The 24,590-nt window shown below is 48.4% G+C and overlaps 1 protein-coding gene across 2 annotated transcripts in view; it reads left to right on the plus strand.

The window, feature by feature from the left end:
• Positions 1–24,590, plus strand: part of SMG6 (SMG6 nonsense mediated mRNA decay factor) — a 1,283,123-nt gene that overhangs the window by 355,534 nt on the left and 902,999 nt on the right. For both annotated transcript variants that reach the window (XM_086955188.1, XM_086955187.1), the window contains exon 10: positions 21,136–21,281. In XM_086955188.1, the coding sequence (XP_086811314.1) occupies positions 21,136–21,281 (146 nt within the window). The remainder of the gene's footprint in view (positions 1–21,135; positions 21,282–24,590) is intronic.

Here is a 24,590-nt window from a genome sequence, read left to right on the forward strand (position 1 = left end):
CAGAGTCTAGACTCTTGATACATATGCTTCAGCCTCTATCCTAGATTTTGGTGAGAATGACCATGAGGTTGTTGGGTGTCATGGCCTCCTGCATTCTGCTTGTAACACATTGGTATATGCCTGGCTTTGCAACTGGACCATAAGTCACAGTGGGCACAGCATCAGGGTACTCTCCCCAACATGGTCCAGATCTCAGAGAAAATTACGAAAGATCTGCAGTGGTGGTTGACCAACAGTGATTAGGTTAGTAACAGACCCCTCTCCCTTCCCCAACCAGAGTTAACTGTAGTGACAGATGCACCACTTCTGTGATGGAGCAGCCATCTGGGAGAGGTGGCCATCAAAGGACTCTCTCACATCAACCTGTTAGAGGTTCGGAGGAATCCGCTTGACATTGAAAATCTTTCTTCTTTCGATCGAAGTAAGGCTGGTGCAGGTGTTTACGGAGAACACCACTGCCTTGTGGTACTGTAACAAACAGGGTGGGTGGAGTTGTGGACCCTTTGTCAATAGACTCTCCATCTCTAGACATAACTGGAATGCCAGCGCATTTCCCTGGTGATCCAAGACCTGGCGGGCTCTCTGTGCCAGGGCGGACAAATTCAGCAGACAATGCCTAGCGGATCACGAATGGCGTCTCCATCCGAAAGGTGGTGCGTAGTCTCTTTCAAAAGTGGGGCGATAGTTGGTTAGATTCTTTTGCCACCGCAGAAAATGCACAATGTCTGCAATTCTGCACAGTGGCGTTTCCAAGACTGCTATCACTCAGAGACGTTTCGTTGCGTGTGGCCTCCTGTATGCCTTTCCGCCAATACCACTCCTGCTTAGAGTTCTCAAGAAGATCGGAAACAACCGGGTCCAAGTTATTCTTGTGGCTCCAGATTGGGCTCTGAGAGTGTGGTATCCCGAACTGTTGAGCAGATTGCGTACCAATCTCCCGTTTTTCCTTATCTGAATACAGTTACGGGCCCCCCCTTCTAAGTTCCTTGTAGTTTCACACCAGTTGTCACTCTTCATCATGACTCAATGCTCCTGACATGGAAAGTCATGAAAATAACTGACTTCAGCGCACCAGGGTGGCGCCTTTATTGGTACCGCGTACGCCATTTCCGGCGCTGATGCAGAGTCGAACAACTCCACCTACTACCGTGCAGGAGTATGGGTCGAAAAAGTACAGATCCAGTTCGATGTCTGGGAAAGATTCAAAGGTAATTAATATGCAGCTAGATAACATCTTGACCAGAAAAGGTGTAAACGGAGGTAAGTAAATTGTTCATCCATGCATAGGAGGCAGACAACCAAGAGGAAATAGTAGGCTGATGCTCTGCTGGAGGCCGATTCAAACACTTGACAGGCTGGTGTTGACGTCGTAAGAAGCACAATCTACTTACTAAGATATGATAATGGCTCCTCAGTTGTCTCATGTAGATGGTAATTAGAAAGTGGGTAAGAGATGAGACTTCTGGAACACACCAAGATACCAGATAGAGTTCAAGCGAACCAGTGGAAGTACCAGTCTCTCACTCTACCCACAGAGAAAGGAAACCATACAAGGACATTCTGTGAAGCCCTAACATCACCAGAAAGGGGATCAGGATGAAATGATCCTACACTTAAAGACAGTGGAGAGATCTAACCTATGTGTTCGAGGCATATGAGCTGCAGAGTCCTACACTTAGCAATAGATCGCCACCTGATGTTGGGCTCGGATGATTGCAGGTTGTTGTCTTCTTGGAAGAAGTCTTTGTAGTCACGAGATAGGTGACTCCTCCCTTGGACAATACTGCGCATGGTCATCGACTCCATCCTCAGATTGTTTTTTTCTGCCACTGGGTTTGGATGAAAGTTTTCCGCTCCGGCTAGAAAAGACTTTTCTGCTTTTTCGAAGCGAGAAACTTCAAACAAACTTTTTTCGACATCGAATAGACTTTTCGACATCACCAGCTACATTCCGGTGCGTCGACGCGGGCCGTTGGGCCTATCGGCGCCGTGCGGCCTACGCCTCATGGACAGAACTCCATTCAAGAGATGCCCGGTAGGTCAAACAAAATTCCCTCATAGCGACCATCATGAGGTTTGCAACCTCTGTCTCTCTCCAGAACACGACGAGTCGACCTGCACAGCCTGTGCCTCCTTCCAATCGAAGAAGACCATCCGGGATCGGAGGGCCCGTCGACACGAGATGAGGAGATCAGCACCGGAGGCCATCTTTGGGGAGGAGATCGTCGAAGAAGACGTCTCCGAGGAAGAATATCCAATCGAAGATATCTCCGAGGACGAGGCTCAACTCGGCGCAGAGGAGGACTCGCCTGATCTCGCCTGAGGGAAGAGGATTCGGACGATTCGATTTCATCTCGACAACCCGTGAGTACATCTGCCCCTGCACGACAGACACTACCCAAACAAAAGGCAACGGTCAGCACTCCGCCCATGGGGCCTAGACGAGACCGAAATTCACCCTCTAACGCCCCGCCTTCGGGCCCGGCTCCGAGGAAAGAGAATACGCCTTCTGGTGCCTCAGCACCGAAGAAACACCATGTGCCAATTACACCTCCTCCATTGGCACCGAAACATCCTTCGACACCGAAGGACTCGTCGGCACTAAAAACAAAACACCCTTCGGTGCCTAAAGACAAGGACACTTCGGCACCTGTACCAAAAAAAACATCGGTGCCAAAGCCAAAACCCGTACCGGACCCGAAAGCTTCGACTCCGAAAACTTCCGGTTCCAAAAATAAAGAGGGAAAGCCAGTTTCTGGCACCACAGGCCCATCAAAGCTTGTCTCCACGCCGAAACCTCCAATATCGGTACCAAAGACCCCAGATCAGACTAAACAACCTTCTGCCACGGGACTCAATTACTCCTCCTAAGGCAAAGAACATTAGACAACCTCTATCGGCACCGAAAATTCGACGCTGAAGAAGATTATAGAAGAGGAAGAACTGTTTAGACCAGATCCCAGACAGAAAAAAGTCCATATTAATCCAAAAACTGGACATGTGGAAGAAATTCCTTATAAAAAAAAGACCAGCAGACACACCACTTACACCTGTGGTTCCTGAAAAAAAGGACTGTGCAACTTCTCCAATGCGCCCTTCCTCTCCTTCACCTTCTTCCTCTCCTATTACTCCATATATTGAACCTATAACTTCTCCTATTCAATCTCCTGCATTATCACACCACACTGACGAGGAGTATGATTTAGGTGGGGGGATGATGTACCAGAGCCACATTCATACCCTTTAGATGACGATATCAACACAGAATATCCCAAGGATGACGATACATATAATTTTGCACCAAACAATGCACCAGACATCCCTGATCCTCAGTACTACCCAAAAAAACCTTCCCCTACAGAGGATAGTATTGGGTTTAATCATTTGCTAAACAGAGCTGCACTTTACCATGGGGTTCCTATGCACTCTGATGCCATTGAGGAGGATTTCTTGTTAGTCACTTTTGAACAGTCACAAAGGTCTACCCAAATATTACCAATGATCAAAGGAGTCATTAAACATGCTCCAGAGATTTTTAAAGATCCAGTACGGTGTAGGGTGCTAAATCCTAGAATAGAGAAAAAGTATAGGCCAGCACCAGCTGATCCAGCATACATTAAGGGACATCTGCCATTAGACTCCTTGGTAGTGTCAAATGCACGTAAAAGGGCCAATTCTCAAACTTCTGGGGGGACACCCCCGCCTGACAAAGAATTCAAGATTATTGATGCGTCAGGGAAAGGAATTGCTGCACAAGCAACAAACATATGGAGCATAGCAAATACACAAGCCTTGCTCTCACGCTACAACAGGGCTCATTACGATCAACTAGAAAAGTTAATGGAACACCTACCAGATCAACACAAAGATCTGGCAGCAGAGCTTTTACAGGAAGGCAAATTAATATCTAATGCCTCAATTAAATGCGCACTAGATGTAGCTGACACAGCATCCAGAGCAGTTAACACTAGTGTTATTCTCAGGCGTCACGCATGGTTACGCATTTCAGGTTTCAAACCAGAAGTACAAACTACCATCCTGAACCCGCCCTTCAATCAGAACCAATTGTTTGGGCCGGAAGTAGATAATATACTAGAAAAGATTAAGAAAGACACAGACACCGCTAAGTCTATGGGGGCATTATAATCCACCCAAACTAGAGGTTCTTTTCGCCGCTCCTCTTATGGAGGAGGCTCCAAGCAGACCGGCGCAGACACAACATCATCTTTTAAAAAGCACACACAAACCTCCTCTAATAAAGGCTATTTTAGAGGAGGATACAGAGGCAATAACAACAAGGGAAGAGGTAGAGGTAGTAATAACAACTGCTCCTCTTCCACTCCTAAACAGTGACTTATCTCTGCCTCCCCTACAGCATTCCACTCCTGTGGGGGGCAGACTTTCACAGTTCCTACCTGTCTGGAACTCCATCACAACAGACAGGTGGGTAAGACAAATTATCCAACATGGCTACTGCCTAGAACTCACAGCAACCCCCCCAAACATACCACCCAGGCAGCGTCCAATGTCTGCAGAACACATAACTCTGCTTCAACAGGAAGTTCTAGCACTTCTACAAAAAGATGCTATTCAAGTAGTTCCGTTAGAGGAACAAGGAACAGGAGTTTACTCTCTGTATTTCCTAATTCCGAAAAAGGACAGGACATTAAGTCCAATTCTCGATCTCAGACCCCTCAACCACTACATACAATCAGATCATTTTCACATGATCACTTTACAACAGGTACTCCCATGTTCCAGGCATGTGGGCTGCTGAATTCATATCTATGCATAGATCGCCGCCTAGTGTTGGGTCCGGATGATTGCACATTGTTGTCCTGGAAGAGTCTTCGAAGTATCACGAGATAGGTGGCTCCTCCCCTGGACTACAGTGCGCATGGGCATCAACTCCATCCCCAGATTGTTTTTTTCCGCCATTGGGTTCGGATGTCTTTGGTTCCCTCCTGTCGGAATCAATAGAAATTAACTTTCCTTTGCTTGAGACCAAAAGGTCTTTAGGACTTGCGTCGGTATTGTTTTCCGTTCGGCTTCGCAACTTTCCTCGGCTCCGAACCGAGATTGTTCTTCCGCGTGCTTTCGGCGCGGAAGGGCCTAGTCGACGCTCCAGACTCTTCAACCATCATGGAACGAAGTCCATTCAAACGATGTCCGATGTGTGCCTCGAAGTACCCACATATCGTCGTCCACCCGGTGTGCAACAAGTGCTTGTCGCCGGACCACGACGAGGCCAAGTGTATGGCCTGTTCCAGGTTCCGGTCCAAGAAAACGCTCAAGCTCCGTCGAGCTGCGCGCCTGGAGGCCCAGCAATCTGCACCACCGCCTACGGACATTTTCGATGCTGGGGATGTCGAGGACGACGATATCCAGTACATCACGGAATCTAACCCCGCGTCGGAGGTCGAGGACGACTACGACGCAGAGACCGAGGATTTTGGTGAAGTCGTCGAGGAGGTAGGGGACGACGACGGGGCCCTTGCCACCGTGGAGGATAGCTCGGACGAGGAGCTTCCTCAAACTGACTTCGGGGCCGTCCAAATTAATAAGGCCCAGGTCGAGGGATCGCCTTCGGGCCTTACCCGAGACCTTGTTATAAGTTCCTCGGCTCCGCCTCCTGGCCCGGCCACGGACATTGATACCGATTCACTCCCGGTACCACAGAAACCGAAAGTGAAACCTACGGTCTTGACGCCAGAGATATCGAAACCGAAAGTGCGCATCGCGCTGGTCGGATCAAAGACTTCGGAGGCCTCGGCGCCGAAGAAATCAAAGATGGCCGTCGAGCCGAAGAGCCACGTCAAAATGGCCGACCCGAAGGCTACTACATCGAAGCCTAAGGTTAAGGGGTCGGACGCAGCTGCATCGGCGCCGAAGACGGTCGACGCCGGCAAGGGTCGACTCGATCACAAAAAAACAGTCGACGACCCCAAGAAGTCTCTTACCGACCCGAAGAAGCGGCCAGACGACCCGAAGTCCCTCTCTGCCTCGCTTCCACACAACAAGGCCAAGGGATCTGCGCCGAGTGCGTCGACTCCGAAGGGAACATCGTTGGTCTCCGCTCCGAAACCAGCCGCTAAAGACTCTGTCGAACCGGCGCGTCCATCCACCGCGTTCACAAAGAAGGTTAAGGAGTCCCTACAGCGAATTAGGGACGGCGCCGCAGCAGTCGAGCCGAAAGACCCAGCGCCAGCCAAGCCTCTGGAGAAACCGGCGAAGGCGCCCACGCCGATCCTTTTCACCTTGCCGCCTAAGACGGCGCCGAAGGCTTTCGCTGCTAAACCCGGGGCCGGCGTGCCCGAAAAGGTGTCTTCGACACCGAAACCGTCGTTGGTGGTCCTCGGCCCACGGCATCGACCACTTGCAGAGGAGGAGCGTCAGTAGCATTTCATCGACGCCGAAACGGGCAGACTTTCCCTCCTGAAGAGGAAAATCACCCCTGAGCCCCAATTGGAGTCGTACAAAATCCCACTCAAACGGAACATGGACTCTGCTGGTACTCCTGCCTTGGTGGAGCCCATTTCACCACAGGCTCACGAACTCTCGCCCACTCATTCCAATGTCGACGCTGGTGAGGGCGACGACGAAGATGAGTACAGCTATCCCGTCTACACAGACCCAGAGGATGTGACTGAGCCCTGGGGACCCGCATTCTGGACAGGACCCTCAGCTTTTCTCAGCCAAAACTTCCCCCACTGAGGACTCTGCCGCTTTCAATGCCCTCATTGAGCGGGCAGCGGCCAATCACAACGTCAAGCAGCATGCTGACCCAGTGGACGTCGACTTCCTTTTTGACACCTTTTCTGTCTCTGAAAAGACTGTAAAAACTCTGCCAATGCTGAAGGGTGTTTTAAAGCACGCGGCTGAGGTCTTCAAAGAACCCACCAGGGCGAGGGTCATCAACCCAAGAATCGACAAAAAGTACAAAGCGGCGCCCACAGATCCAACTTATATTAAGGGACAGTTGCCTCTGGACTCCCTGGTTGTCTCCAATGCCCGGAAAAGAGCCAACTCGCAGACTACGGGTGATGCTCCTCCCCCAGACAAGGAATCAAAAGTCTTTGAGGCTTCGGGGAAGAGGGTGGCAGCGCAGGCAGCCAACATATGGCGCATCTCCAACACGCAGGCGCTCCTGGCGCGTTATGACAGGGCACACTATGATACTCTAGAGACCCTTTTGCAACATTTGCCCGATCAATATAAAGAAGCGGCTGAAATGTTAATACAAGAGGGGAAGCTTATCTCCAACGCTTCCATAAAGTGCGCTCTGGACGTGGCTGACACTGCCGCACGCGCAATTAACACTAGCGTTATGCTTCGTAGACATGCATGGCTGAGGATATCTGGGTTCAAGCCGGACATTCAAACCACCATCTTGAACCAAACAGTCAACCCAGATCACCTGTTTGGCCCTGAGGTTGACACCACCCTTGAGAAGATGAAAAAGGACACCGACACTGCAAAATCTATTGGTGCCTTGCAGTCCCAGCAGTTTCGGAGTGGGTCCTTTCGTCGCTACTAGAGGCACCTCAAGGGGGCAACTTTCGCAGTCAGCGCAGTTCTACAAAAGCAACACCCAGACTACTTATACCAACAAGGGTCGAGGTGGATACCGCGGCAACAACGCCAAGGGCAGAGGACGTGGAAACAACAGCTCCAGGTCCTCCACCGCCAACAAACAGTGACGCCTTGTCACTGCCCCCCGACCACGCAACACCGGTAGGGGGGAGACTCCAGCAGTTCCTGCCCGTGGTGGAAGTCCATCACCATGGACAGGTGGGTCAGAAAACTTGTCCAATTCGGTTATTGTCTGGAGCTCACATCCACTCCACCCAACATACCCCCAAGGCACCGTCCTATGTCCGGCGAGCACTTGCACTTATTGCAGCAGGAAGTCACAGTCATGCTGCAAAAAGGGGCAATAGAGCTCGAGCCCTTGCAGGAAAGAGGTGCGGGAGTTTACTCCCTGTACTTTCTGATTCCAAAGAAGGACGGATCCCTCAGGCCCATCCTGGATCTAAGGCCCCTCAACTTTTACATCCTATCAGAGCATTTCCACATGCTCACACTGCAGCAAGTTCTCCCACTGCTTCAACAGGGGGACTTCCTAGCAACTCTGGACCTGAAGGATGCGTACTTCCACATTCCGCTACATCCTTCACACAGAAAATACCTCAGGTTCACCATCCAAAACCAGCACTACCAATTCAAGGTTTTGCCTTTTGGGGTCACCACGGCACCCAGGGTTTTCACAAAGTGCCTGGCGACGATGGCGGCGCATCTGAGACGTCAAAACATCCACGTCTACCCCTATCTGGACGACTGGCTCATTCAAGCGAAGTCGGCCCAGCAGTGCGCCGACCACGTGTCCCACACCATTCACCTTATGCACGATCTGGAGTTCTCACTGAATTACCCAAAATCCCATCTCCAGCCCGCCCACATACGGTAGTATCTGGGTGCGACCATAGACACTCTGGCGGCCACAGCACAGCCGAATTCAGTGAGAGTCGACAGCATTCAATCGCTGATCCAAAAATTCAGACCTCAACACTCGCTTCCAGCAAGAGTGTTCATGCAGTTGATAGGCATGATGGCCTCCTGCATCTCCATTGTCCCGCACGCAAGACTACATATGCGTCCGCTTCAGGAGTGCTTGGCACGTCAGTGGACTCAGGCTCACAACCAGTTGAAAGACCTAGTGTTGGTGAGCGGTCGGGCATACAACTCTCTGCATTGGTGGAATCCACGAAACATTTGCAAGGGCCGACCGTTTCAAGAACCTGTGCCACAGATTATCCTGACAACGGACTCTTCTCTCCAGGGATGGGGAGCGCATGTACTCCAATACACTGTGCAGGGACTATGGACGCAGCAACAGGGGAAGATGCACATCAATGTTCTAGAACTGATGGCGATCTTCATGGCACTAAAGACTTTCAAAGTACATCTGTGCAACAAGGTCATGTTGATTCGGACGGACAACATGACGGCGATGTACTACATTCAGAAGCAGGGAGGCACACACTCTCCGCAGCTGTCTCATCTGGCTCAGAGCAAGTGGAAGTGGGCCATTCAGAGGAACATCTTCCTCATGGCAGAGCATCTCCCAGGCAAGGACAATCAGATGGCGGACCTGCTCAGCAGGCACAGCCACCAAATGCACGAGTGGGAGATACATCCATCAGTACTCTAGCCGTACTTCCAAAGGTGGGGTCATCCAGAGATAGACCTGTTCGCCACGCAGGAGAACGCAAAATGCCAAAGCTTCGCCGCCAGGTTCCCACACCCACTGTCGCAGGGCAATGCGATATGGATGAACTGGTCAGGCAAATTTGGGTACGCTTTTCCCCCAGCACCTCTGATAGCGCTGGTGGCACGCAAACTCAGGCAACACTCGATGACTCTCATCCTAGTTGCTCCAACGTGGGCTCGTCAACCATGGTACACCATGTTTCTGGAACTGTCCGTGGTACCGCATCAAAGGCTACATCTCACACCCAGCCTTCTGACGCAGAGCCATGGCGACATTCAGCACCCAGATCCGCAACAGCTCAACCTGGCGATCTGGCTCCTGAAGTCCTAGAGTTTGGCTACCTGAACTTAACTCCCAATTGCATGGACATCATTCGGCAGGCGAGGAAGCCCACTACTAGAGCCTGCTACGCGGCATAATGGAAGTGGTTTGTCATTTATTGTGCGAACCACAACATTAACCCGCTGGACGCTTCTATTCAAAACATCATCTGTTACCTGTTCTATCTGTACAAGTGTAATCTGGCCTATACTTCCATTCACATTCATCTGTCTGCAGTGGCCGCGTATCTCCAAAATAGACAACACCTTTCACTCTTCAAGGTGCCGGCCATCAAAGCATTTCTGGAAGGCCTCAAACGAGTCATTCCGCCACGGACTCCACCAGCTCCTGAGTGGAACCTCAATGTGGTTCTTACCAGGCTGATGCGTCCTCCCTTTGAACCACTGCATTCCTGCGAGATTCAGTTCTTGACATGGAAAGTGGCTTTCCTCGTAGCAATTACATCGCTTCGGAGGGTTAGTGAATTGCAAGCCCTCACAATCCAAGAGCCATTCATCCAAATTCATTCCAACAGGGTGGTGCTCCGCACTAACCCTAAGTTTCTGCCCAAAGTTGTGTCTCAGTTCCACATCAACCAAACAATCGAATTACCTGTTTTCTTTCAAAATCCTGAGTCACTGGCGGAGCGGATGCTCCACACCCTTGACGTTAAATGGACCCTAATGTATTACATTGATAGGACCAAGGATTTTCGAAAAACTAAACAACTCTTTGTCGCCTTTGCGCCACACCACAAAGGTAACCCTATTTCCAAGGCTGGTATTGCTAGGTGGATCGTTAATTGTATCCAGATCTGCTATGCAAAAGCAAAACGCACTCTTACCATTCCACCAAGAGCCCACTCCACCAGAAAGTTGGGGGCCTCTATGGCTTTCCTTGGAAAGATTCCCTTAGAGGACATATGTAGAGCAGCCACATGGTCTACCACACACACATTTACTAAGCATTACTGTGTTGATGTGCACTCCAAACAGCAGGCAGCTGTAGGGCAGGCTGTTCTCAAGACACTTTTCCAAACTGCTGCAGCTGGCACGGGCGGCCGCCGCTAATGGAGGGACTGCTATGTATTCTATGCACAGATATGAATTCAGCAGCCCACATGCCTCGAACCGAATATGCTACTTACCAGTATGCATCTGTTCTTGGCATGTAGGGCTGCTGACATTCATATCGCCCGCCCTCCTCCCCGGCACCTGTAGCAGCTGCAGTATTCACATATATACTCATAGCATGGTCATCATTTACTGAGTTTCACTCCATCTTGGCCACAATGGCTAAAAACAATCTGGGGATGGAGTCGATGCCCATGCGCACTGTAATCCAGGGGAGGAGCCACCTATCTCGTGATACCTCGAAGACTCTTCCAGGACAACAATGTGCAATCATCCGGACCCAACACTAGGCGGCGATCTATGCACAGATATGAATGTCAGCAGCCCTACATGCCAAGAACAGATGCATACTGGTAAGTAGCATATTCGTACTACAACAGGGATATTTTCTGTCCACACTAGACCTTAAGGACGCCTACTTTCACATTCCATTACATCCTGCGCACAGCAAGTATTTAAGGTTTGTCATACAAGGACAACACTATCAGTTCAAAGTCCTTCCATTCGGGGTCACAACAGCACCACGAGTGTTTACAAAGTGCTTAGCAGTAGTGGCAGCACATCTCAGAAGACAACAAATACATGTCTTCCCCTACCTCGACGACTGGCTCATAAAAGCAAAATCGTTCAACCAGTGTGCACAACACACAAAACAAGCAATTCAAACACTGCACAACTTAGGGTTTACGATAAACTACACCAAGTCGCACCTAGAGCCTTCGCACGTTCATCAATATCTAGGAGCTACTATAAACACATCTGTAGCTCTAGCGTATCCCAGTCAAGCCAGGATTCAAAGTATTCAGAACTTAGTCTCCCTTTTTCAATGCCTGCACTCTCTCCAAGCCAGAGTGTTCATGAAACTAATAGGCATGATGGCGTCTTGCATCTTTATAGTTCCTCACGCAAGACTGCAAATGCGCCCACCACAAGAATGTCTAGCACAACAGTGGAATCAGGCTCAAGGTCAGCTCACAGACCTGGTGTTGGTAGACAGCCGTACATATCGCTCTCTGCAATGGTGGACACCAAAAACTTGACAAAGGGACGGCCCATCCTAGATCCTGTTCCACAGATAATGCTCACGACAGATGCATCCCTCACAGGATGGGGAGCCCATCTCTTGCATTATACCACACAAGGTTAGTGAAACAATCAACAGAAACAGTTCCACATCAACCATTTAGAGTTGCTAGCAATTTTCCTAGCACTCAAAACCTTTCAAGTACAAATCCAAAACAAAGCTGTCCTAGTCCGGACTGACAATATGACAGCCATGTATTAAATACAAAAACAGGGGGGGGGGACACTCTCTGCAACTGTCCCAACTTGCACAGAACATTTGGAGATGGGCCATCCCTCAAAACATACATCTGACAGTAGAACACCTTCCAGGAATTCACAACCAGATAGCAGATCTGTTGAGTCGCCAGTCACAACAGATTCACGAATGGGAGTTGCACCCACAAGTTCTTCAACCATTCTTCCAAATGTGGGGGCATCCACAAATAGACCTGTTTGCCACCCACGAGAACTCAAAATGCCCAACCTTCGCCGCCAGGTTTCCACATCCACGGTCGGAGGGGAATGCAATATGGATGAACTGGTCAGGCAGATTTGCGTACGCTTTTCCGCCTATCCCACTCATTCAACTAGCAGTACGCAAGCTCAGACAACAGTCTCTCAAACTAATACTAGTGTTTCCCACATGGGCACGTCAGCCGTGGTTCACCACGCTACTAGATCTCTCACTGGTTCCACATTAGAAATTACGGCTCACGCCATCCCTGTTAACACAGAACCATGGAGAAATAAGGCACCCAGAACCAAGCCAACTGAATTTGGTGATCTGGCTCCTGAAGTCCTAGAGTTTGGTTACTTAAACTTACCACCTGACTGTATGAATATAATTAAAGAAGCTAGAAGACCCACTACCAGAGCATGCTATGCTGCGAAGTGAAAACAGTTTGCAATATACTGTAACAACAATCACATTGATCCACTGGATGTTTCCATCCAAAAAATCATTTGCTACCTTCTACATTTACAAATGCCCAATTTGGCTTATTCTTCCATACGCCTGCATCTAGCAGCAATTACAGCGTATTTACAAAATAGACAACATCTATCTCTCTTTAGAGTACCTGCAATAAAAGCATTTATGGAAGGATTATAGAGAATAATCCCACCTAGGTTACCATCTGCTCCAGTATGGAACCTAAATGTGGTCCTTACAAGACTCTTGGGACCCCCCTTTGAGCCGTTACATAAGTGTGAACTGCAATTCCTAACATGGAAAACTGCTTTCCTTGTTGCCATCACCTCTCTCAGAAGAGTTAGTTAAAAACAAGCATTCACAATAGAAGTACCATTTTTTCAAATACATCCTAACAAGGTGGTTCTTAGACCCAATCCTAAATTCCTGCCAAAAGTGATTACTCCGTTTCACCTTAACCAATCAGTAGAGTTACCAGTGTTTTTCCAAAAACCAGACTCTGTTGCAGAAAGGGCTTTACACACCTTAGATGTGAGAGGAGCTCTACTATACTACACAGACAGGACTAAATCATTCAGAAAGACAAAACAATTATTTGTATCTTTCTCTCCACCACACAAAGGCAATCCCATCTCTAAAGGAGGAATTGCCAGATGGATTGTAAAGTGTATTCAAATATGCTATCAAAAAGCTACTGCAAAACGTAGCCTTTCAGGCCTCCTCTGCCTTCAGGCTCTGGTCGGCACCCTCCTAAGGCTTCGAAGCTAACAACACGCCACTCGAGGGCACTGATCCCTCTTGGCAGTTGAGCCTGAAGACACTTTATGAGCCGAGAGGCTCCCGATCACTCCTCTTACGGGAAAGGTAGTCCTTTACACCCTGTCAACCCTAGGCTCCACCGTTTGATCTGGTGCACACCAGAGACCCATGGGACAACTACGATGTTGAGCCTCCAAAGGATATGGAAAGCTGCCTGTTTAGGGTGGCACCCACAGACAATTCCATGGCATATCATGAAGTGAAACAGAGGGCGACCACATTCCGCAAGGTGGGCAGGCATGTTCTCCTGGATGAAGATGATTTGATGGAGACCCTGTCCATGCCCCAAAATACAGTCTAGTTCCTCACCATTTTCAAAGATATGCTGAAGTCCACCACAGACACCTTAAAAAAAACAGTTAAGGCGAGGGTGAAGAAAAAATATCAACCCTCCCCAGATGACTCACCTTAGATCCCTCCTGATTCCTTTATGGTCTATACTGCGCACAAGTGTGCAGTCCACAGGTGATGCTTCCTCACCTGTCAAAGACCGCAAAAAGCTAAACACCTCTAGAAAGACGGTCGCAGTAGAGGCTGCCACCCACTCAAGGTCTGCCAACTCTGTCAGCCTGTACTCCCAGTACGATAGAGCATATTGGGATGAAATGCCAGAGCGCATTAAGCACCTTCCAGATGAGTATAAAAAAGGGTGAGGAATCTGTGGCAGACAGAAAAACCATCTCCAATGCTACCACACTCTTTGCCCTAGACATGACTGACACCACATCCTGAGGGGTTCATGCTAGTGTCTTGAATAGACACCATCCATGGCTCTGTATCTCAGGTTTTAGATCAGAGATCCAACCACATCTGCTCATCCGCCCTCCGATGGTGAGCACCTGTTAGGCCCAATGGTTGAGCACATGCTGAAAGAAATGAAGGACAACGGACACCGTGAAAGACATATAGATGCCCTTAAGACCTCAACCTTTTGGGGCTCCTTTTGGTGGCGCCACTATAGGGCAAGGATCCAAGCCCAGCTCCCCAGACACTATTTCATTCTACTACCAGCAGTCAGGACGTGGGTACACCAGGAGTGCCTAGAGAGGCAACAACAGCAGGGCACCACCTCCAAAGAATGACTCACCTCACCAATCCCCTCCCCCGAGACACATAACGTATCCAGGGGCTAGGCTGAAAGATTTACTCCCTTGCATGCTTTGTACGCCCTAAGTTGGCAGGGTATACCCAGACGTGGGTCCCTTGCTCACTTTGCCACTGGATTCAGGCTAGCCTGGCTGATGACGGCTGATTGGCCAGTAACCAGTCCCAGGATGCTTGTTTCCTGTCCAGGGAAGACACAGCTTGGCAGTTCGGGTTTCGACTGTTCCCATGAGGCACAGGGTCAGACTGATTTGCATATGGCCATGTCTGAACTGGGGTGGCCGAGTGAGCTAAAGAATGATGATGGATTAATCCCAGATCAGTTGACTGGGGGTGAGCGCTTGCAATGTTCAACACTCCGTCCATCATACCCTTTGGTTTTGCTACATCTAAAGCAGGCATTGCTAGATGGCTGGTTAAGTGGATCTAGACTTGCTATCATAGAGACAAGATAGCCCTCTCTGTCACACACAGGGTGCAGTCTACTCAGCAGAAAAAGGCGGCAACTGTGGCCTTCCTGGAAAATATCCCCCTTGCTGAAAGGTGTAACGTAGGTATGTGGTCCACCCCACACACATTCACCACCCACTACTGTGTGGAAATCCTAGCCACACAACTGGCTATGGATGGCCAGACGGTCCTAAGGACCTAATTTCAGACATCTGCGTCTTCCATTCCCTTATCCAGTGCAGTGCAGAGGATGTGTATCTACAGAAGCACATGCTACGAATGGGAAATGTTGCTAGCCTGGTAAAAGAACCTGTTCCTAGTGTGTAGTGCTGTAGATTGACTGCCTCACCCTTCTCCCCTGAAACATGTGATTCTGACCACAGCTGTCTTCTCTTTCTCGATTAAACTCTTTTTTGCTATACATGTGCACCACACTGTGTTTACTCACCACTCCACACTACTCTCACCCCCTATTCAAATCAAAATCTAACCTGAAGTTGGTTCCTATGCGAATACTCCTGTATAGGCACTTGCTGCAATCTATGAAGTAGATGTGCAACTTATCACAAAATATTTGTGAAGGTGGAAAAGAGTTTGCTAAACGCGGATGCAAGTTAAGTACTTAACCAGCAGGAATAGTGTCCCAGTGCTTTAAAAAGTGGTCATGGCTGCTGGAAGACAGATTTTGTATTATTTCATCTGTGAACAATATGCCGCCTGACTCTTTCGAGTATGTAAAATTCCATTGTCATTTGGCCCTTCCTACTGGTTTAAACTAAAGAGGAGATAATTGTTAGCAACCTTCCGTTCCCTGAAGTCCAGGCCATTTGACCTATGGATTACAGAAGGTAGTTAGTCAATGCCAGCATCGGAGAAATGGGGCCAAGTCCATATGGTTTCATACCATTTCAGATTTGCTGCCCCTAATTCCAGCGGCTTCTTAGCCCAGGAGATATAGCGTTGTAATGTATCCAGGGAGAAGTGCTTTCTTGTGCAAAAGAATGATCTAAATTGTGACTCTGAGTAAAGTTGTGGCTTTCACCAGCTGAGCAAACTCGAATTAAAAGCAAAATTCTGAAAAAAGCTCTCTCCTAGATGGAAAGGGATATATTAACTCGGGATTTACTTAGCTAGGTTTCAGTTAAAAAATTATCAATTTGTTATTGTAATGTCCAGAACTGACTGAAGATGAGTGGCTGCTGGAGGACTGGGGTCCTGAGTAGGAGGAAAGATGATCTACACTCAATGGTAAACTTGAATCTCAGTATAGCCTCAGCATCAAAGAGAGAGGAGTCACCCTTTAGTAAAAAACAAAAAAAAAGATCTGATTGAAAGGCTTTAGTACTCATGGATATTAGGAGCGACTAAGTAGCAGGGTTTAATACGCTCTCGTAATTACAAAAACAACTAATTTAAGAACTGCATGAGTCAATCGAAAACAAATTTGAAGCAAGGGGTATAGTGATAGATAACTTAGAAAGGCGTACAGCCAGCTGCGAGGCCTGTGTATATGACAGTTACAGAGGTTGCAACGAGCTGGAGCCAAATAGAGGCTGTCAAGTAAAACAGCCGTGTTTGATATAAGACAGAAGCCCTTATATCCTAAGGGCAATGGACCTCCATCAAGACTCAGCAAAAGAAAATGAAAAAATATGCAGTCCCTCTGGAAGTCTAACTTATGAGTATTCAGCTCCCATCGAACGTTATGTTATTCTGATTTCAATCTAAAAGAAGAGGTAGAAAAAGTATGGCTAGGGCTTCCAGGTAGCGAGGGAAGGAAAGATTGGAATGCCCTTCTGAAATATGCATGCAGAAGTGTCAGTTGCAAAATGAACAATTATGTACCACAAATGAACATACATACTTCAATGGAACTCAACCAACAGCATGTTTTGGCGGTCCGCAGGGTCTTAGTGCACACTAGTAAACAAATGGGCTTGACTTTGGCTCACTGCTGTGTGCGGCCTCCACTAAATATTCACCAGCAGCTCTGCACATGCTCCGAAGCAGATGATACAACTGGGAAGCAAAAAAAAATCCAATCAAGATGGTACCTAAAATAGATATGAAGGGGGACTGACTTCAAGCATGTGTGATCCAGCAAGTAAACCTAGTCGACAGAAGGACTAAATACAACAGGTGTAGCCCTCAAACTCCATGAATGAAGTGTATCATATTCAATCTCAGACTAATGCAATGCATGCAAAGCACAGTAAGCGAGGAATAATAGCGCGTGAAGAACTTCCCCAAGTAATGACCGGCGTTTTTTGCAGCTTACCTCCGAGCTGTCTCTGATATTGCGGATTTTCCTTTTTGTTGCAATTCTGGCGTATATTATTGCAAGGTCTGCATAGTTAGTTCTAAATCCCGCCATTCCTAATTCTGTGAATATGACACAAATGAATCTTTGGTGAGAATATGGCACCTGTGGTGCTCCGTGATGTTGATACTTCAATCTTTATCTTAGCCAATAAGCAGGGAAGCGCTGTCCCTGCTCCAGGTGACCAATGACCCTAAAACAGGGGTTTTCCCGCATGGTATTTGTACATCTCAGTTGCACTTTTGGTGCGTAATAACTTTGTGAAATCAACCTTCATCTGCTAAAAGTATTTTCAGCAAAAATAGCTGTGAAGTACTTTTCAATTGAATATATTACATGAATTGCTGTAGAATTGGTCTGTGTATAACGGAATATCCCTCTTAGTATTAAACTATGGATTCTACAGAATGTTCCTCTAGCAAGGCTTGACTATACAGTCAGCCACTTCGGCATTTCCATAGTAGAATGCAAGCTCAGAGGCAGCTTTCAGAGCAGAATGGAGCTGGCATGCCCCAGCCATACTCCATTCTCCAATTCTAGTCACTGAAGTAGTGTGGCTCACTGGTTAGAGGCGGCAGACCCGAGAGCAGAGGACAGCCCGGGACCAGGGTTCGATTCCCGACGCGGCAGGTTTCTGGACCAGGGTCAGCGGACTCGATAATTCTCTTGCCTCGGTGCCCACTCTGATCAGCGATCACACTCGGCAACTCTGGGCATTAGCTTGCCTCATCTTCACTAACGGCCCCACCAGACCGCCGGGGATGCCTGGTCTCACCCTGGAGATACCCATTAAGGGACCATCTCTCAGGGAAGCCAGGAAGGGTTTTGCAGCGGTCGAAGCGCCTTGGGACCCTACGGGTAAGTAGTGCGCTATATAAATGCCTATACATTTACATTTACACTGCCACTTGCAATGTGGTGCTGGTTTTAATATTTTTGCCAGGTCCAGATCTTGCTCTAGGAAGCTGATTTGGCAGGCTTAGGTAATTTGAAAGGGAAGTTCCAGTGTTTGTGAGTTGGACAGAGGTTGAGATTTAGAAAGCACTAAAGTACCAACACTGGAGACGTATATGCAGAGAACTTCGACAATTCTGTAAAAAACTTGAGGCAATCAAAGTATGTTCTCCAAAACTGTCAAAGAGCAATGACCCTACAGACTCCATTTCTCGTCATTTTTCAGAACGAAACTGATAATCCTTCCAACTGTTTTCCCCTGCTAAGCCCAAGTTAGTAAAAAATGGCCTGTACACGAGGATAAAGAGATGGAACCCAGGCAATGTTTGCATACATAACAAAAAGTTGTATCGCAGCTGTGTTGCCATTTTTGTGGTTTTAAATTTGATAAGCGAAAGTTTATGTCCATAGTGAAGTAAAGTATGCACAATATTAGTGATGGAGCTGAGGCAGCCTCACTGAGACTGCTTCTTTGCAGTCTGCTAAGAAGACCTGATTATCCTTGGTTTACTTTTGTGCCTAGTAGAGCTCCTTTTATAAGCTCATTTGTGAATTTGAGAATTTAGCAGAGAAAAGGTGAGCACTCGGTTTCTTTTGAAAAAGTGCTCTATGTGGAGCTACTGTTCCATTAAGGAAGCGAGACCGGTTTCTATTGAGATCTCATATAGTGTGCCTACTCATGGTTATGGGTGCATTTCTCCTTGTTCACGGTTGGATCCATTTGCCTTTTATGTTATGAGACCATAACGCATAGCGAGTATAACAAAGTCTTTGCCGGAGTTGACAGTCTTATTGCCTCTTGCGGAAAGAGGAAGCCTCACTGAGAGCTCTTGTGGGTTACCAGATGTACCCTAATCCGTCCTTTATCCGGCTGCTACCACAAGATCTTAGTTCATTTAGTAACGGATTAAGACCGTGTCATTGATGTTTGTGTAGGGAGGGCTGGAGAGCCTGACTAAGGAAGGCTATCTCAGACACTCCCAGCTGGTAGAAGCTCCGAGCTTCTGCGATCTCTTACTGAAGCGCGTGCCTCAGCTGGCCAGTTTGGCCTTAGATGATATGGTTAGGAATTGACTGACATCCGTTTCCTGGTTAAAGGAGATTGTTTTGACTCGATGGCCGACTGCAATGCTTACTGATAAGCAGTATCTGCATTCAGTCACCTTCTGACTGCGTAATTAGTTTTTTGAGAGTACCGTGGCATTAGTATGCAGGTTTTGGGTAACATCTGAAATGCTTCTGTTTTGTGCTGGTGACTGTAAATGTAATCTTTCCAGGCCCCTTCCTCAAATCAAAGCGGGTGTTTTTAATCTGAAAGCCGGTGGCTCAGTGCCTAGGCTGACCAGATGACTCTGTCAGTGGGGCACCATATGTCCAGTCATGGACTTTCATTTTTAAATCTTTGAATTGAGTGAGTTGTAGTCTTGACTAGTTTAATTTAATTTAACCAAATGAACTATTACAATTGTTTGCGCTGATTTGTAAAAAGAAAAATCAGGATTAAATATCTGATTTTCCGATGGCACAATCTTCTAGTCACCCTACATGTCCCCCATGCATCTCTTCCCATGTCTGCAACACATTGGCAGGGTTTATATGCACTGTCCTTTCATGAGTGTGGCACAATTCAGAATGTTTAAGACCTTATTTTAGAAACTGCTCTGTGAGTACTTCAGGAGCTCACTGGCAGGGCCTGTGCACAAATGGTTGCCAATGGTCTGGTTTGTAAAGTTGTGAGTGGTCTCTGGTACAGCAGTTGTAAGGTGTTGTAAGCCAAGTTTAAGGTGCATTGCATGAGCCTGTTTGGCCTCAGCACTGGAAATCAGGTGAGGCTTGAACTGCCTTTGCAGAGTTGTTTTGTGTTCCAGTGCTTGCAATATTAGTTGTGCCACAAGCCAGGATTCAACTGAATTGGCAACATAGTGTGTGAGTGTGTCTGAATAGAAGCATGTGCCATTGGCTATAAATGAAAGAACTGGTAGATGGATCTCTGAACAAGTGTAGCCAGAGGGGGTTTCGTATGTGAAGCTTTAGTTATTTTGTCAGAGCAGCGTGCATGGTCCAAGCAATTGATTAATAAAGGGGGATACGTGGCTTGACTTTGGTATCTCTGCACAGTGCTGTGCTCATGCCTTTTGTTTTCAATATATTGAAGAGAATTTGTAGGCTGTTATGGATTACAAAAAACAATCTGAAGTACACGCCAGTACAAGAGCAGAGGTTTGCTATTTTGCTGTTAACCTTTGTCCAAATATGTAAACCCTCAAAAATGCTGTGAATGATATTCTGTCCTGCACTAAACAACTTTTGGAATTCTATATGAAATAGATGCTTGACACACATATTTGGTGACACCAGGGGGCCTGCAAACATAGGCAGCGGGGGTCATCATAAGTTGTCTGATTGCCTGTTGCATTTGATTGCGTCCTTTAGAGGCCCTCCTATGAGATGGGATCCTAACCTTGTATTGCTATCCCTCCCATATCCATTTCTGAACCATTAAATATTTTTCCTCTGGTCTTCGTGGGCTCAGGACACTCTTTCATTTATCCACAAGGTAATGGTTGAATTTATCTAGAACCACGGATTCCTTCTTCATAGAATGAAAAATTGGCTTAATAACACCTCTAGTACTCTTTCATGCATATTTTTTTATTGTCATTAGCATATTGTCACCTATCCTGCACTTAAGCTTGTACTGTGATCTCCTTTCACAACTTGAGCAGCTTTTAGCAGTAACCGAAATTGTGATTCCCTCTGGCTTTAGGATGGAGACGTTTCCGGCAGTGGCTGAAAAAGTTCTGAGAGAATTCCATGCTTTGATCCAGCACAGCCCATCCCCCATTGGATGTGTCCGCATGCTGCAGCTCATGGCCATTAACATGTTTGCTGTGCACAACTCCCAGTTGAAAGGTACAGTGTCTGGCAATGAACCTATGCAGTTTATTATTTTAGGTCTGGCATTAGCCAATACCTTGTTATTTTACTAAAATGATATATAGAAGGTATTTAACCAGTGGGGTTTTCAGCAAGTGCTTTTCGCCTGTTGAATTTGTCACATTATTCTTGTGCACATCCACCATGCTGCATGGGACAGTGTGTCAGCCCATTTCAACCTTTGCCTACCTTCACTTGGAGTGGTGGCATTCAGCTCTTTCGCAAGGAGCTCATCGACGCTCAATGTATCTTCCTTCAATGACCGGGACTACGTTGGCATAGTGGGCCTTCTAAAACACAAAAATATGTTGATTTAAGCCAACAGAAACCATAATAAAACAAAATCAGCATTGACAAAGACAAAAGGCTGGCAGTCAATGCCAGACCTTCTGGCTTTGCCAGTGCTTGGTTTTCTTTGATGATTCATTGAACTCTCACTATGGTGTGAGATGAGGAGGTGGGTTTTATGTTACCTAGAAGGTTTTCTGTTTCGAGGTTTTATGGTTCCTAAAGTGAAGGTTTTTCATTATGTAGATAGTTTGCGTATGGTTGAGTGGAGGAACTTATGTGAGGAGTTTATACTGCCAGATACGTCTCTTAATTGTCTGTGGGGATTTCTGTTACTTGAGAGGTGGACATTCACCGTCTAGACGTATCTGCATAATCTTTCGAGGGTGGATACCAAATTGAAGTGGCTCTTTGATTTGGGGTTTTTAGGTCTCGCCTAGCGTAATGCGTAAGCAATCGCTATGCGAGAGATATAGAGAGCTGCTCCAGGAAAGCTTACCTAGGGGCTTTTCAATGCAGATTATGGACAGTGCATGTGCTCCAAACCAGGCACGTCACAAACCACCATTTGTCTGTGCCTCAGAGACTTCAGAGCTGCCGCTCCCCGCCTCCGCATCAGACTTCAAAGAAATGCACTCCCCGCCACCCCCGCCACAGCAAAGCCGAGAGCTTGTTTGTTAAATGCTTTGCCGCTAACTCCCAATGCGGTCTAAAAATGCTTTGTTGCTCCTATTGGGATCAAGTATTCATCTTGGAAATGTTTTGTTTGTATGTGCTTTCTTATTTTAAATGCTTCACACTAATCCCCGATGCGGTCAGAAAATGCTTTTCCGTGAAATGCTTCGGCGCTAACCCCGATGCGTTTTGTTTTCCTTTTTCAAACAAACCGCATACAAACTATTAAAAGAAACAGCGGATGTGGTTTAAAAAACAAATGCTTACGTATTATCTTGGAACCTATGTTCCACTCTCCAATTTTTATTATATTTCCCTAACTCCATGTTTATGTGCGCACAAACAGCAATTAATCACCACTTGCTTTTAAAAACATTTTTGCACGCAAAACCCATCAGCCTCTCATCAGACTTAAAAGGAATCTGCTCCCAAGCTGCTCCTCGCCGCCCGCCATCAGACTTCAAAGTAATGCGCTCTCGCACACCGCTCCCCCCACCCCCTCCGCCACAGCAATGCTGACAATGTTTACAGTAGCCTTGCTCCTCAAATGCTGTTGCTGTGTTGCCATCTCTAGGGACACTCGGCTTGAAAACACTCGACTTGCTAGCTGCAATGCTACCTCACACACCCTCTGACACACACCCTCTCTCCCTCACACACACTCACCCACCCGCACCCACCCTCACACCCCCTCACATATCCTCACCCTCATACCCCCTCACACCCTCAGAACCCACACCCCCTCACAACCCACACCCCCTCACCCTCACACCCCCTCACCCTCACACCCCTCACCCTCACACCCCTCACTCTCACACCCCCTCACTCTCACACTCCCTCACTCTCACACTCCCTCACTCATACCCTCTCACACTCACACCCCCTCACCCTCACACCCCTCACCCACCTTCACCCTCACACCCCTCACCCTCACCCACCTTTACCTTCTCACCCTCACACACCGTCACTCACCCTCTCACCCCCTAACCCTCACACACCCTCTCACCCTCACACCCCCACACCCTCACCCCCCCACACCCTCACACCTCCACACCCTCACACCCCCACCCCCACACCCTCACACCCCCACACCCTCACCCTCACACACCCTCACTCACCCTCACACCCCCTCTCACCCTCACACCCCCTCTCACCCCCTCTCACCCTCATACACCCTCTCACCCTCATACACCCTCACACACCCTCTCACCCACCCTCTCACACCCGCACACCCCCTCACCTCACGCCACACACTGCTGCACGCCACACACTGCTGCACGCCACACACTGCTGCACGCCACACACTGCTGCACGCCACACACTACTGCACGCCTTACACTGCTGCACGCCTCACACTGCTGCATTACTCACACTGCTGCAGGCTGCACACTGCCGCACGCCTCGCACTGCTGCACGCCTCGCACTGCTGCACGCCACACACTGCTGCACGCCACACACTGCTGCACGCCACACACTGCTGCACGCCTCACACTGCTGCACGCCTCACACTGCTGCACGCCTCACACTGCTGCACGCCTCACACTGCTGCACGCCTCACACTGCTGCACGCCTCACACTGCTGCATTACTCACACTGTTGCAGGCTGCACACTGCTGCACACCTCACACTGCAGCACGCCTCACACTGCTGCACGCCTCACGCTGCACGCCTCACACTGCTGCACGCCTCACACTGCTGCACGCCTCACACTGCTGCACGCCTCACACTGCTGCACGCCTCACACTGCTGCACGCCTCACACTCCTTCACTACTGGCACTGCTACACTACTCGCACTGCTGCACGCCACACACTGCTGCACGCCACACACTGCTGCACGCCACACACTGCTCCACGCCACACACTGCTGCACGCCACACACTGCTGCACGCCACACACTGCTGCACGCCACACACTGCTGCACGCCTCACACTGCTGCACGCCTCACACTGCTGCACGCCTCACATTGCTGCATTACTCACACTGCTGCAGACTGCCGCACGCCTCACACTGCCGCACGCCTCACACTGCCGCACGCCTCACACTGCCGCACGCCTCACACTGCCGCACACTGCTGCACGCCGCACACTGCTGCATTACTCACTGCTGCATGCTGTACAGTGCTGCATTACTCACACTGCTGCATGCTGCACACTACCGCCAGCCTCACACTGCTGCATGCCTCACACTGCTGCACACTGCTGCATTACTCACACTGCTGCATGCTGCTGCACGCCGCACACTGCTGCACGCCGCACACTGCTGCACGCCGCACACTGCAGCATTACTCACACTGCTGCATTACTCACACTGCTGCATTACTC

Source organism: Lissotriton vulgaris, chromosome 2_1 (genome assembly GCF_964263255.1).
Source record: "Lissotriton vulgaris chromosome 2_1, aLisVul1.2, whole genome shotgun sequence".
NCBI lineage: Eukaryota > Metazoa > Chordata > Amphibia > Caudata > Salamandridae > Lissotriton > Lissotriton vulgaris.